Source organism: Lissotriton helveticus, chromosome 3_1 (assembly GCF_964261635.1).
Source record: "Lissotriton helveticus chromosome 3_1, aLisHel1.1, whole genome shotgun sequence".
Taxonomy (NCBI): Eukaryota; Metazoa; Chordata; class Amphibia; order Caudata; family Salamandridae; genus Lissotriton; species Lissotriton helveticus.
The window spans coordinates 313,147,185-313,162,485 of NC_136061.1; the positions used below are offsets into that span (position 1 = coordinate 313,147,185).

General features: G+C 46.0%; 1 protein-coding gene and 1 long non-coding RNA gene across 2 annotated transcripts in view; one reads left to right on the forward strand and one right to left on the reverse strand.

Annotated features, from left to right (window-relative positions):
• LIAT1 (ligand of ATE1) overlaps window positions 1–9,273 on the forward strand; it is a 34,224-nt gene extending 24,951 nt beyond the window's left edge. The window contains exon 2 of the mRNA XM_078679868.1: window positions 6,713–9,273. Coding sequence (XP_078535994.1) covers window positions 6,713–7,224 — 512 coding nt within the window. The 3' untranslated portion in view covers window positions 7,225–9,273. The remainder of the gene's footprint in view (window positions 1–6,712) is intronic.
• Window positions 9,274–10,060: 787 nt separating this feature from the next.
• LOC144822401 (uncharacterized) lies at window positions 10,061–14,751 on the reverse strand. The gene is made up of 2 exons (XR_013608615.1): window positions 14,582–14,751; window positions 10,061–10,297 (listed from the first exon to the last, which is right to left on the reverse strand). It is a non-coding gene; the product is annotated as an uncharacterized LOC144822401 (long non-coding RNA).
• Between the last annotated feature and the right edge of the window lie 550 nt (window positions 14,752–15,301).

The following is a 15,301-nucleotide window of genomic DNA, read 5'->3' on the forward strand; positions in this document are numbered from 1 at the left end:
AGGCTTCGTTGTAATGGCCGTTTCCCCTCTAGAACAACACTTTGGGAAATATATCTCACACGCTCCTTGCTCGTACGGGCACAGTGCTTCCCAGCAGCTTAGCAACCTCACCTTGTTATATTTTTAAAAAGTTAAATTTATTGATAATTCATAGCAAAAACACAATTGCATTTCCCATTCTCTAGTAGGCAGGGGGCTGTCCACATGCCACAACTACCCACTTCAAACCATCACATTTCCGAGAAAAGGTATTGTGAAGAACTACAACAGGCACAGTTATGTAGATATTATCTTCTTTATTGTAAACGTCATATGTAGCAACGTCCTATCCACCTGGCACCCTGATAAAATCCGACTCCTGAACACTTCCCCGTGGAGCCTTAAGGATAAACATTCTAGAGTACATAAAGGTTCTGCATAGAATGGGCTGGCTGACTTAGCGCAGCATGTTAGGCAGTTACCACAGGTATCAATACATTTATAAGCAACAGTTCAATAACCAACTATACTTCATGTTCCTGTGGGCCTCAGCACTGCGCGCTCTTCCCTTTCAAAATGGGAGCCTTATATTACGCCAGGCTGAAATCTATAGGGGCCCAGACTGCTAGACGGGCTTTAAAACAAGAGTGGAGAGGAAGGAGTGATGGAAAGGAGGAGGAGGAGGACCCAGAGTAACTAAGAGGGCGGAATAAGGTTTAAGACCGCAGCCAACTTACATGATTTCCTCTTAGAGGGCATCCACGGTGCTTCTAAACAGCGGTGCTGGAACAATTTTCAGAGTGGTAATGTTGCCATCAGTGTTACGTCATTGCAATCACAGGGTTTGTGAAAAATCTAAATTGCTACATAAAGGACAAGTGTAGCAAATTAGCCTTGTACGTTCAGCAGGAGAATGGTAAGATCGTACTCTGCGTCTAGAGGCGCTTTGTGCCATATATGTGAGCAAAGCATGGACTGGCAGGGTACAGTAGTGTACAGAGGCACATTTGTTAATTAAAGTGTCCTCTTAAAATGCCATTAAATTTACATCAAGCATACAGTTTTACTAATAAATGTATATAGCACGCAAACAGTAATTTGTGGAAATTTGGTGTCTGGGTATTTCCATCATACAAGTAAAGTCACGTTCCTCTGGAGATCATGCAAGGTTATTCTGGGGCTGCTCTGGGTATGCTGCAGCACGTCCCACACCCCTAGTTCCAGCACCCCTACCTCTTTGTCAGTGCATGCCTTTGGTGGAGGGAAGATTGAAAGTAACAGCACGGAGGATTTGCATGATCAGTTACCCTACTCTGCCACTGGTCAGTTAATTGGGCTCCCTGTGTGAGGGCACCTCTTGGCCAACTCGCTCTTAGTCTCCTAGGAGATCCATGCATGTCTAGGAGCTGCAGTTTTACAACCGCCATCTTGTCGCTGTAGCCTGCAGTGTTTCTGAACTCCCGGTGTATGGGGATCACTGTCCTAGACTCTCCATTGAAGAGTTCACCTCGCTTCAGATGCCCTTCTCCTCTGCTGCCATCAACCGTCTGATCGGCCCCTCCAGATGCCAGCATGTTATAGCATCTATATTTGCTTAATGGTGTCTCCTAGTTGGCTTCTGCCTCAAGCGTTATTGTCGTTCTTGTTGCAGTGTTACCTTGTCTTTTGCATCATACCCCCATAACATCACTGTTTTGCCTCTTGGTCTTTTGGTGGTATCCACAAAATATTCAAAGATAACATTTTGTGGCCATTTGGGAGTTGTCTTTGAATTTTATGCTGAAGCCAGATGCGGTTTGTGTGGGGTCTTCTGTAAAGCTTGGCATTGATCCTCCAGCTCTCACAGCTGTCGTCTCCTCTTTAGGCAATTTCAAGGCAAATTAGCATAATCGCTTCAACTGCTGGCAGCTGAACGTATCTTTTCTTCCATCTCTGCTGTGTCTCTTTTAGGCTACATTCCTTGTGTTGCTTCCTTCACCCTAGTAAGTTCCTCCGGCTGTAGTCATTCCAGTTGAACGTCAATGGATCAGGGCAATGCACCCATCTCACCCATGTGCCTAAAACGCTTTGGGTGAGATCACCTTCCTAGAGGCTCCTCGATTGCTTACAGGCTCTGTTGGCCCGGGCATGTCTAGTATCACTGCGCCGACTCACCTCTCTAGATGCAAGTGGGCAGGTGTGTGACTGTACAGGGCAAGTGGCTTGTCTCCTCTGTTCTTCATTTTACATAAGCCAACTATGAAACAAATGTCTCCATGATACTTGCTATTTGCAGTCAGGTTTCCCAATATGTGTTTTGGTTTGGTTGGCTCTTACTTTGTCCCCTGTCATAGGTTGAGCAGTAAGTGCTCTTGATATTGTGTTTGACATCTCAGCTGCCGGGCCACAGCTACATTTCTACGCCAATGAGTCTAGGTCATTGTTGAAATTGGACAAATTTACCTCGGGAACCCATAAATTGCTGGTCAAGTTGTGGCAGGGGACAGTGGGTAGAGTCACGAGGGGCGGAGCTTGAAAAGCCGAGTCTGACAATCCACGTATTCGTTATTATTATAATTTTTTAAATCTCATGCAAAAATATTGGTAACAAAGACATATGTGATACATGTTTTCTAGATTACTTAATTGGTCACTAGGAGGAAATATATTACAAGGTTAAGACACCTGCTGCAGAGATCATTGTGTGCCCAGCAGTTTTGAGGGGAGTATAATAGTGGTAAGATAACTTTAGCAGTTAACACAGTTTTGGTAGAATTCTGTGTTTTTATCCAGCCACAGTTTTGACTCCTAGATTGGTATAGAGGGCTAATATGCCCGAAATACTCCCCGTACCATTCCCATCTGTCCGCAGTTGTAACGAAACATAATACGCATTAACTATTGGTCGAAAAGGATTGACATGCCGGGGCATGCCGGGCTTGATCTGAATCCCTCTAAATTAGGCCCAGTCTCCCCATATCTTCAAATATTTGTATTGGCAATCCACTTGCCGCATATAGCTGGTCTGTCCTGCTCCTACAATGGTCTAAACCCTTCCCCCAGCCTTCCAGTGTGTGTAAATGTAGGAGGGGTCCCATACTTTTCAGATTCTGAGCAATATCTCTTTGCAACCAGGAGAGCAATCCATATTAGGACTGTCTTTTATCTGTTACCATCTAAATCTACCGGTATGTAAAATGTCCAGACTGGGGTCTTGCAAAAGTTGCCAATCCAAGACTATACCTATCGTTGAAAGGAACCCTTCCCAGAAGGGGACTAAAAATCTACAATCCCACACGGTATATACCTGGTCCCTTTCCTCCGCTAAGCAATGCAAGCAGCATGAAGAGGCCACCATGTCCGTCTCCCAATCCTGTGTCTCGTAACGTATGTGTGATGGAGATAGTGCAATTTGATAAGTCGGAATCGAGCCACCACAGCTGCTTTTCCTGGTGAGGCCAAAACCTCCCATGAGTCATCGTTTTTGAGAGGCCCCAGCAAGGCCTCCCAAACCTCTGATAATTGTGGAAAAGAAACAAGTGCATTAATCGCCAGAGATTTATACATTTTAGAGATTTTATACTCTGAGTTCATCCATCAGTATTTCAGCCTCCAGTGGATTGAAGTCCGGCTTCTCCTAGAGGTCTCCCACATGTGGCATTAGGACATGACGCGGCAGGAGGGATCTGGAAAATTGACTACAGTCAAGTTCAAACCTAGCATGTAGCACATCGAAGGACTTCAAATTTGTTGTTCCCTGCCTCACTTCCCCTAGCATTCCATTGTAGATATCCCTTGAGTTGAGTCGCATGGGGGAGTATTTTTCGCAACTCAGAGGTGCCTTCCCCCAAGAGTCTGTCCCACCTCCCCAGAAAATTTGTTGCATCATGCCAAGTCTTCAATACTACCCGTGTGGCCAGGGGAAGAGTCATTGCCCACTTCTCAGAGGTGAAAGCTTGGTCATTGTCCAAATCGTATCACAATTCATTTAGAATCAGTTGGTGATCAGTTTTATAGTAAGAGTCTATATCTGCTGCTGTTATTTCCCCGTTATAGGTAGATTTGTAGCATTAGCTTATGGCAATCCTGGCTACTCCCTCCTGCCACAGGAAGCTTCTCTGGACACTATTAATTTTAATGAAAAATCTCTTTAAAAGTATGTAGGAATAATGCTGTAGCTGATAGATGAGGCTCCTGGTTTCCCAGTTCAAAATCAGTAACTCTGGCTGTTAAGCTACACCCTCCCCGATGAAGTTCCTCAATAGAAATGCCTGTCAATAGCCAAACGTAATCTCTACTGCACGCTATAAACTGTTATTATGGTATTTTATTCTGTATCATTCTCATTGACCCCTGGCATGCCCCTTGTAACCCCTGGCATACCTCTTGTGACAAACAATACACCATTTGGAAAAGGGGTCTCAGGGAATGTTTTAAGACCTAGCGTGGATACACTCACCATAAAGAACAGATACTACACATACCTATCCACGGGTCTGGAAAAACACGACAAAAAGAATCTGAAAGAGCAAGAAATCTCCTTCCTACCAAAAGAAAGCTTATTAGTGTCCTAAAGCAACTGGAAGTCCTAATCACAAGGACGGATTCCCATCAGTCACCAATGGTGCCATGCTTCATCATAACACAAACCAGATAGGGGAGGGTCTAAGGGATAGTTTTATGACCCAACAATACTAATATCCCAAAACCATATGCACAACACAAGATAGTAAGGGGTCAAAACAAAAGTTCTAACTGAATTAGATCTCTACAACACCTGAACGGAACAAGAAGACAGACAGGAAAAACAGGAAAAAATAAAGGAGTGTCAATTAAATCACACCTAGGGTCTCCTGTCACTAGGGGGGAATTCCCATCAGTCACCACTCGGATCCGCCCTTCATCATCTGGGATCCTGCACCCTCTGAGCCACAGATGTATAGACCCACAGTGGATTGGCAGATGTCTAAATGCCTAATCCTACATGTGGCGGACCAACAAGAGGGAGAACATAGGTATTTTGGTGGTGACTTGAAGCAGTGCTATAAGTGCAAAAAACGTGAAGTGCACGGTGAATAGTGAAAACTGGTTATAAAATTAGGTAAAGAAGCAAAGAGGAAATTTATTAGAGTTCGCTTCTTCCCTAAATATTAAAAGAAAGGTTTTTTCCAACGGTGGTTATTTGTTCAAACCACCACGCACTCCTTTCTTTTAATATTTAGGGAAGAAGCGAACTCTAATAAATTTCCTCTTTGCTTCTTTACCTAATTTTATAACCAGTTTTCACTATTCACCGTGCACTTCACGTTTTTTGCACTTATAGCACTGCTTCAAGTCACCACCAAAATACCTATGTTCTCCCTCATGTTGGTCCGCCACATGTAGGATTAGGCATTTAGACATCTGCCAATCCACTGTGGGTCTATACATCTGTGGCTCAGAGGGTGCAGGATCCCAGATGATGAAGGGCGGATCCGAGTGGTGACTGATGGGAATTCCCCCCTAGTGACAGGAGACCCTAGGTGTGATTTAATTGACACTCCTTTATTTTTTCCTATTTTTCCTGCCATGCTTCATCATCATTTCCCCAGACAGTTTGGACGACATACTGAGGTCTCGACGGACAGAGCGGTGCCTCCTTTCCCTGAGCCGCAGCCAGGTGGGGTGAGGTTTGATCCCCATGCACTATGGTGGCTGATTGCAGCACGCCATTTACAGAGGATTTGTTTCACACCTAAGATTCCAGGTGATATGGTTGTATTGATTCCAACCTGCACAATTTACTTTGTTGTATCGTTATTGTTTATTCACCATGCAGTAGCAACATTATTGAGGTCCTGAAGAAGGCAGAGGATGAGTTTTTCCTCACATTGCTGAAACATGTCGACCCAGTCAACTATCAAGACAGTCATTTGTTGAAAGCTGTCTATTTTCTGCACTGTTTTTAGATTTGAGCACTGAGAGACATTCATTTAAAGTCTTTTCTCTCATTGCCCAATTTTAACTCACTTTTTGTCAATATATTTTTTTGCACTGCATTTATTTCCCATCATGGTAAATAGCTGCTCAGGTCTATAGGTCAATCAATAACCCACACTATGTTAAGAACATAATCAACAGTTCTTAATTCCAACAATTGCAAGTTAAGTTGTGTCTATGAAAGGGGCATAGCCCTTAGAGTCACTACAGCGACGCTAGGAGGAGACCCAAATGATGATGAAGCATGCCTCTTGTGACCCCTGGCACTGCCTTTGCGACGCCTAGTGTCAGCAGTGGCAAAATCACTGGCAGGAACAGAAGGAGCTCGTCCCTATGGATGTCGGTGGGGGCTTCACTCCTTGTTTTTGTCAATTTTTTATTGTACTAATAGTGAATAAGATTACATTATTCTCTATTAGTTTAATAAAAAAATAGCACGCAAAAAGCTGGAAAATGACTTTCCCTGGCAGCTGAGGTAAATAAAAAAAAATGCTTTTAAATGTATGTATGTTGTGTGCGTGCTTGCAGTTTTGAATGTGTTCTTGTAAGTGTGTGTGTGTGTGTGTGTGTATATATGTGAGTGTGCGTGAGTATGTGTGAGTGCGTGTGTATGTAGAAGCTTATATGAAAGTGCAGGCCAAGGGTCATGTGAAGTCACTTCCGCTACCCCTGGCATTTTTGTGAATTGATGTCCATGATCATTCTCTGCATGTCGTGAGGTACTCGTTCTGTTACTGGCGAGATTCATATTGCGTTGTACTTTTATATCCTACAGCGCATAATCATAAGAACTGGAAGCAGCCCCCAAAGGCCTCGCTGTCTGAAACCGTTGACAAGAGTTCAAGAAAATCATCCAGAAGGAGCCCAAAGAAGGAAGAGAGGAAGACTCTCTCATCCTCCTCCCCTTCAGCCGCCGCCTCCTTGAACCCTGTCCAAGAGCTTTCCGACCAGATCAACGAGAGCCTCCGCTGGGAAGGGGTTTTAGACGACCCCTTGGCAGAGGAGGAAAGAATCCGCCAGTATAAAGAGAACCGGAGGCGACGATACATTTTGGCTGCAAATCCGGACTCCAGGGTGGCGGCTAGAATGGAGAGCCGCTATTCGCAGGAACAGCGCCCCCAGTTGGTCACCGACATGGACTGCCACAGGCTTTGTACCAGGAAGGACACGTCCAATGCCTATTTTCTTCGACCTCTGGGCTCGGGAGGTCTGAAGGCCGAAGTGGGCACAAAGCTGACGCCTCTGAAATCGCCGTCACTGGGGAAGGTGTCACAGGAAGTCATGTGACTGTGCCATGTTTGTGTTCTTGTTGCCATTCTAGCTTATTTTAGGCAAAAGGCAAGAAATGGTAATGTCCGGGAATGCAAGCAACCATTTTGTCCTTACAAATAATTTACCCTGTCTTTTTTTAAATATTTTTTTTGTAGGTGTGGGATATTGCACATTGTTTAACAGAAAATGTACTACTACCAACGGACAAGTGTCACAAGCCTTGGTTGAAGTCGCATTGCAAATTATTGGTTAACAGACAATGTACATACTGTTAAGTGTCACAAGCCTTGGTTGAAGTCCATAAAAAAAAAATCGAAACTGTAATGATCAGTGCAGTGGTAGTGTGGAGTGGGCAGTAAGGGCAAAGTCTGTAGGGTGGGATGGGACCTAAGGCGTTGCTGAAACTGCAAAATGTCCTGTAACTAATTTAACCTCTCGTCTACAGGTACCTGCATACAAAATAAACTGCCCTACTACACACAAAACTGATAACTTAAAATAACTTGATTTCTAAATTATAGACTGCTGGCATTCAAACACATCCTCAAAATGTGAGAAGTTTACCATTTTTAATCACTGCTCTGAGGGAGGTATCTTTATCTTACTAGTATCAGATCCTCTGCCACACAGGTTACAAAAAGATATCAGAAGTAGGCACACTTACCACTGATCTATATCACTAACATTGGAGCCTGTAACCAGTGTGCCATTCACAAAGCTTTTCTGCAGGTAAATTTACCCATTAGGTTTTCTCATTGGGCTCAGAATTTCTGGACTTAAAAACCGGGATTTCTGTTACTCTGCAGAGTTTTTTTTAACTATAATGAGAATTTATGACCTGTATGGTACATGTCGATCTCTGCAGTCAATCCTTTCACTCACAACATTATTTTGTAAGGATTCCAGCAAATGACCTGAAGACTACTCATAGGACAAAACATACAGTACTGTATATTTTCTGCAGTTTTCTTCCCACCTTGATTATTTTCACCTCTCCTACCATCTTTTCTCCAAATAAAGAAGTACAGCTTCGGCAAGAATATTTCACGTTTCCTCATTTACCGGGCACAAAGTATACAGGGAGCAGCAGTGCAAGCTTCAGTCTCACTAATCACACATGCAACTCACTGATGAGTTACCGACACTGGTCAAAGTTGCAGAAGTCAAATTTAGGTCCAGTGTGCGCCCCGAAGTTGCAGTATAAGACTGCAAGAGGCCACCAATAAGATTGCCAAAAAGTGACACTTACAAATATGGTTTTCGTGCACACCTATTCTTTCGAAATGGAAGTGACCTTTGCAATTCCTTTTACATGGACCATAAACTGCCTGGTTCTTTGTAACTTGGCTAGTAAAACACGCACAAACGATGGCCCTTCTTTGGGATGACTGTTTCATACTATACTCACATCCCCACTCCCTTCATTCAGTTGGATGCGTAACATATCTACCTCATTTAACTGGCATCCACCCTGAAGATAATTAAACTACTCCTCAAATAGCATTCAAGATGACTGAAGTAGTTAAGAACTTGTTGTTCTAATTCATGTGCAACTTGCGGCCCACAGATTTTAAAAATACCGGGAGGGGTGGCTCTACCTTTCACCTCTGACGTCGAAGAAATGTGTACCCTTGCAAAACATACTGGTAATATGATTTTTTGTTATGACTCTTGGAATAGTGGTTACTATAATAAAATCACGTCCTGTATATGTATTTCCATAGGATCTTTGCTTCTTTCTTCATTGTTGTCCTGTCCGGAGGCATAAGGTAGTTTTATGTGGCCTGAGCGTGTGCTTTTGTTTAAGGAGAGGTGATTTAGAGACTAAATTGTCAACAGTCAAACCTGGCATACTCGGGTTAAAATTCTTAAAAAATTTTTTTTTTTTTTTTTACCCAATTTACAGAAATGTGTTACCCTGGGCAAAGTTTTATTACCCACCCCCCTCTCTCCAAATCTTGTCCCCTAGTTCTTCAGTTGATTTTCCTTCCAAATGAATGAAGGTTTAAACAGGATTTAATGTCAAGTGTGGGATGTTTCACATTAATAAAGTTTTGTATTTGATATTCTTTCTCACAATTCAATCAAATTATGATAATCAATGGATTTTCTGTGCCAATAGGGAGGTTGGACTAAGTAGACCTGGGACCAAAACCCAAGTGCCTTTGTTAAAGAGTAAGTCGTGCACATGTGAGATTTGTGGTACCACTACGTTCTAAAGCTCTCCCAACAATTACTGTTAACCCCGACCCTATCAACCAAGCAGCCATCCAGATGAATGTAGCGTTTCACTAAATAAATAACCAAATGCACCCCTGAGATAAAAGGTCCCATCAAATCGAGTCGCAGACTTTCATTTGCAGTCAAGCAGTGTCTCCCTAGCAGCAGTACTAATCGCCCTACTGAATATAACTAGTCTTACCTAAAGCAGACTCCTGTGGAAAAGGTGGACAGCAGGATGAACGGGTTTCCTTTTTTTCCCCCCTTTAGGTATCCATTTTCTCTGCTCTCACTATACAGGAGCACACCTCTTATTCCATCTTAGCCTCCAGCAGGTCAATGATAAATAGATGAACTTTTCTGGAATTGGTTTTGTATTTTTGGAAATATATAATATATATTTTTTTTGTTCTTCAGAAAACGAAAAAGCTTGGAAACACAGTTCACAGCAGTTCAAGCCCACCTCAATGTCTAGACTCAAGATATTTTAAAGAGTCTGTAAATTCTGTCCACTCACCTGATCCCAGTATCCGAGTGAGAGGAACATTTGGCAAACAACCAAATGGAATAGAAATTTGCCTAGCCTACGAGAAGGTACGTTTCAATTCTATTGAGGACGTGGAGGCGAGGATTATGCTCATTCTTCCTTCGCTTTATTAACACATTTTAAACAGCAGCTCATCACTTATATGTAACAAATCTACATTTCCCATAACACTAGGGAAGAAAAAAAACGCTCTTTGCTGAAGTCCTTTCATAGTGTCCATAACTGACAGCCTATAAATCCTTCTGTCACATCCTGCACTTCTTCTTTCTTCGCTGGAGGATCACTCCCATGGTTAAATATTCTGCTTGGCATTTTCATTCCCTAAAAGAGAGTACAGCCATCAATCACAGTATCATCAACCGAAACACCAAGTCAACCAAAGTACAAATCACTCATGAAACATTGCTGACAATACCATTGCAAGGTCAATGTTACATTCACAAAACTATCGACATATGCCAAGAAGTTTGAAATCTAAAAAGATTACTTTAATCCATACAGTGTGGGACAGCAACCAACGCGTTTGCTGGGCGGGATAATCCTCGCCTTCGCGTCCTTAATAGAATTGAAACTTACCTTCTCGTAGACTAGGCAAATTTCTATTCTATGTCAGGACCGGAGGCGAGGATTATGCTCCTTCAAAGCTTGTCCACCACCACCTACGCCACATTCAGCAGTGGCTTAAAATAGAACCTTTTGAAGGTAGAGTCAGATGACCAATCCGCCGCCTTCATAAGGTCCTCCAAACGCACAACGAGGCGAAACGCCTTTGAGGCCATCGCACCACACGCTGAATGCCCACCAAAAGCTCTTGTATTAATGCCCGCTTCCTGCAAGATCCACCGCACCCAACGGGCTATAGTGGGAGAGGAAATCGCTTTAAATGGCTTCTTGAGGGCTATCAGGAGTTGTCGCTCGTCCGGAGGACGAACTTCCTCCGTTACTTCCTCATAAGCTTTTAAGCATTGCACTACACAGCTTGGGCGCCTCCAAAAAAGCCGGATAGGAAATCGTGCGAGTATTGGACTTGGTACGTCTACTCACCGTGAAGGTAACGCCTTCGGGGGAAAAAACCCTGGCTGTAATGTCCAAAGCCCGGACATCTGAGACTCTCCTGCAGGACACCAAACATAACAACATGGCCAATTTAGCCGATAATTCCTACCTAGAGAGAAACCGATTCGGCTGCCCGGATAACAAGAAATTCAAAACCTGGTTCACGTCCCAAAGGACAGAGTAACAGGGTTCTGGTGGTAAAGATAATCTAATACCCCTGAGAAGCTTGCACACAAATAGGTGTTCCCCAAAGGGTGTTCCGTCCAAGGGAGCATGGCCCGCTGAAATCGCCGAACGGACCGTATTCACTGACCTATATGCCAAAGCCTTCTGAGCCTGCTCTGCTAGGTAATTCAAAACGTGGGTTAAATCTGCGACCACGGGATCCACTTCCCGTCGCATACACCAACATACCCACCGGGTCCAGTCCGATCAGTATCGTTTGGAGGTACTGTCCGCCCAAACCCTGGACAACAGGAGCTCAGCGTGGCCCGAAAGACCCGGCAGTCTCCAGCGTTGCCTGTAATCCGCCAAGCCATTAGCTGGAGTGAGCCTTCCTCCCCCAGCGGGTGGGGACTCCCCTCCGGACTCAACAGGAGATGGGGAGTCGGATTGGAGATTCCCAAGAAAGCTCCAGTAGAACCAGAAACCAAACCTGCGACCTCCAAAACGGCTTTATCAGAACCACGGATGCTCCCTGCCTGCAAACCTGGGCTGCAACCCGAGTTATCATGGAGAAGGGGGGAAACGCATGTCCGCTCTCCCGACTCCAGTCCTGGCTAATCGCATCTGATGCCACCACCAGAGGATTCGGCCTCCAACTGAAGAACCAGGGGAGTTGTGGATCGAGCCGGCACGCAAAGAGGTAGATGGAGAAAGGGCCCGGCGATCCTGCAGGTAACTGAAAAGCCCCGGGTCCAGCTTTTAAACGCTGGCGTCCCGGAGATAGCGGGAGTGCCAATCCGCCACCAAATTCTCCTTTCCCGGAAGATACTCGGCCGTGACCGATACCTGAAGAGAGAAGCAGAATTCCCAAAACTGCTTTGCCATGTTCGCTAATGCTTTGGACCGCGTGCCGCCCAGGTGGTTGATGTACCTGACTGCCGACAAATTGTCCATTTTTAGTAGGACCAACGCTTGTACGCAGTCCTTGGTCCAGCACTGGACCTCTAAGGAGCCCGCCAGAAGCTCCAGACAATTGATGTGAAGCATTTGTTTTTGATGAGACCAACTTCCGCCAGTGGCGAACTCCCCATACCGTGCTCCCCATCCTACCTGACTGGCACCTGACTATCACCAGATCGGGAGCGGAACCAAAGATTGCTCTTCCATTCCAAGCCTCCATGTGGGATAGCCACCACTCCAACTCCTCGCGTACCTCCTCTGTCAGCGGGACCACCTGTGAATAGGTGAAGCCCTTCCGGAGGTGGTGCGCTTTTAAACGCTGAAGAGCCCGTTAATGCAATGGGCCCACAAAGATGCCTGAATGGAAGCCGAGAAAAGGCCCACCAGGCGCGCAATCTGTCGAAAAGATGTCCCTTGTTTGTCTGCCGTATTTCGTGGGGGATCTTTGCCACCTTCCTGGAGGGCAGACTGAGCGTGGCCGAGACGGAGTCTATCACAAACCCACGGGGCCGAGGAAAGTCCGAATGGAAGACAACTGAAATCGTAGGCCTGACCCCGCCAAAGAAACTGAAGAAATCGCCTGTGCGGCGGAAAGATCGGTACCACCAGGTATGTGCCCTTTAGATCCAGCCTCACCATCCAATCGAGTGGCATGAGAACATCCCTTAGCAGGTGAATGCCCTCCATCTTGAAGTGCCTGTACACCAGCCACTCGTTGAAATCCCAAAGGTTGATGACCGGCCTCCAACCTCCGTTGGCCTTGTCCACCAAAAAGATATTGCTAAGGAACCCCGTGGGGTGGACCTCTGTCCGACACACCGCCCCTTTGCGGAGCAACTCTGCCACTTCCTCAACTACAATAGCCGCATCTGTCGCACAGAAAACTATTGGGCGAGGATGACAGTCTTGTCTGGATGAGCCGTAAAACTCTATCTGGAACCCCCTGACCGTCTGGAGTACCCAGGCGTCCCCAGTGAGTGCCTCCCAAGCGGGGAAAAATTGCGCCAGCCTGCCCCCAACACCCACTTGCGCAGCGGGCAAAACACTTAACGTTGGTATTTCCATCTTTGCGGAAGCGTTGAGGGCTGAAAACCCTCTTAATGTTTGCCTGTGCCTTATCCAATGAGGTGAATGTGGCGACAAACTTTCCCAGTTCCTTAATAAATGGTTCGCCAAACAACCCACCTTGCGCTGATGCCCCTGCCTCTGAACATGCCAGGTCCCCAAGCTTGGGATCCACCTTAATCAAAAGTGACCTACGTGTCTCCGTTGACAGCGCGCAGTTCGTGTTGCCCATAAAGCAAATTGAGCGCTGCGCCCACGCAGACAAAACTTCAGGGTCAATCAAGGAGCCCGAGCTACGGGCCTCCTCCGCCTTGTCCAGTATCTTAGTCATTGGACCAATGGCGTCTAACAGTTTGTCCTGGCATGAGCGCCACAAACGATATATCCCTTTCTAGTGTCCTTAATAAATTTGACCAAAAAGGTAGCCATTTTACCTTCAATTTCGGTGGTGAGCGACACTTTCCCATCCAGGGTTGGATGGGGGCATTCAGCCCACAATCTACTCCGAGCCTGATTCTCCAAGGGCTTCCTGAGACGAGAAGCCACAAACAAAGCCGACTTTTCCGCGGGAACCCATTCTGCCGATCTCGGATGAACATTATCATCGGGTCCAACATGTCTGAGATGCCTGCCTTCGGAGGGTCAGTAGATCCCGACCGCCACCACGATCTCGAAGAGCCTGCATCGTCATCCGAAGCATCCGGGGTGTGCCCTTTCTGTGTTTCAGGGGAGGCCGGCTGTGGGTCCTCGCCAGACCGCGTTGAACCCTGAGGCAGAACTATTGGAGCCGTGTTCCAAAAAGGCCTGCTTAAGGCGTTCGAAAGCGTCGGTGTCCACGCCTTTGTCACACCTTTTCTTGGGGGGAGTGGGTCCCTGTCTGTCCGGTTGGGTCTGCTCTGACTCGCCCGATGGTACCGGGGCCGCAGTAGCGGGTTGCCCCACCTTTGCACACAACTGCTTAATCTTATCAGCTAGTCTTTGCTCCATCGGGGTCTTGAGCTCTGTGACCGCCTTATAAATGGTGTGTTCTACTTTGTTGTAGAAATCATTGTCCCATTGTAAATATACCAAGGAGTCCTCCTCATAGTATTTGTGTTACATCCCCCCCCAAATCACTAGGAACAAGCACAATCAAATGGGAACAAGCACTGGGTAACCCCAGGAAGCACACTCACGCATAGCGTGGGGAATTAAAACTGAGGAGCTCTCAGAAGTATTGGGAGGCCAGAGGCACAGGCTTAGTGGGCATTCAGCCCAGGGACACCACCAAACTCCCCACCAATCCACTGGGACAGCTGCCTGCTGGTGGAGTCAGTGTGGAGACTAGCGCAAGGCACCCCCCCACACGCATATACTTACCCGCCAGAGACGGGTGTGAAGAGCTCAAGCAGGTGAACCGCACCAACTACCAACCCACCGAGTGGGCGCTTAAATCAATTTGGGGCTTAATACAGACCCAGAAGCACTGGGCGGTTACAGGCAGCACGGGTGCAGACTGCAGGGTGACCGGAGCGCGTTCTGTCACTTTCTGGCTGAAATCGCGCTCCGGGGACCCGAGTCGCGTCGCCCCCACAGCGCCCTCTAGTGGGCGGAGGACCGCACCGCGGTCCCCGTCGGAAAAGCACAAGCTACGCAAGGAGCGCACAAGCATTCCCGTGGCCGAGAAAAAAGGGAATCTGCGGGACAAAAACAGGTAACAGCAATCAAACCCACGATCCCCACAAGAATCAGCAAGAACCTAGGACCAACATTATGACCATAAGAAAAACACTTGACTCTAGCTGCCGAGCAGCGAAGAAAGAGGAAGTGTAGGATGTGACCTAAGGATTTATGGGCTGTCAGTCATGGGCACTATGAAAGGACTTCAGCCGAGACAGTTTTTTCTTCCCTATTGTTATGGGAAATGTAGTTTTGTTACATGTTAGTGATGAGCTGCTGTTTACAATTTGTTAATAAAGCGAAGGAAGAATGAGCATAATCCTCGCCTCCGGTCCTGACATAGAATTCAAAAGAAAGTAAAAAACCTTTAGAGTCTCTCCATTCAGGAAATTCAAATTGCAATAAAAAACAAAAAATAAA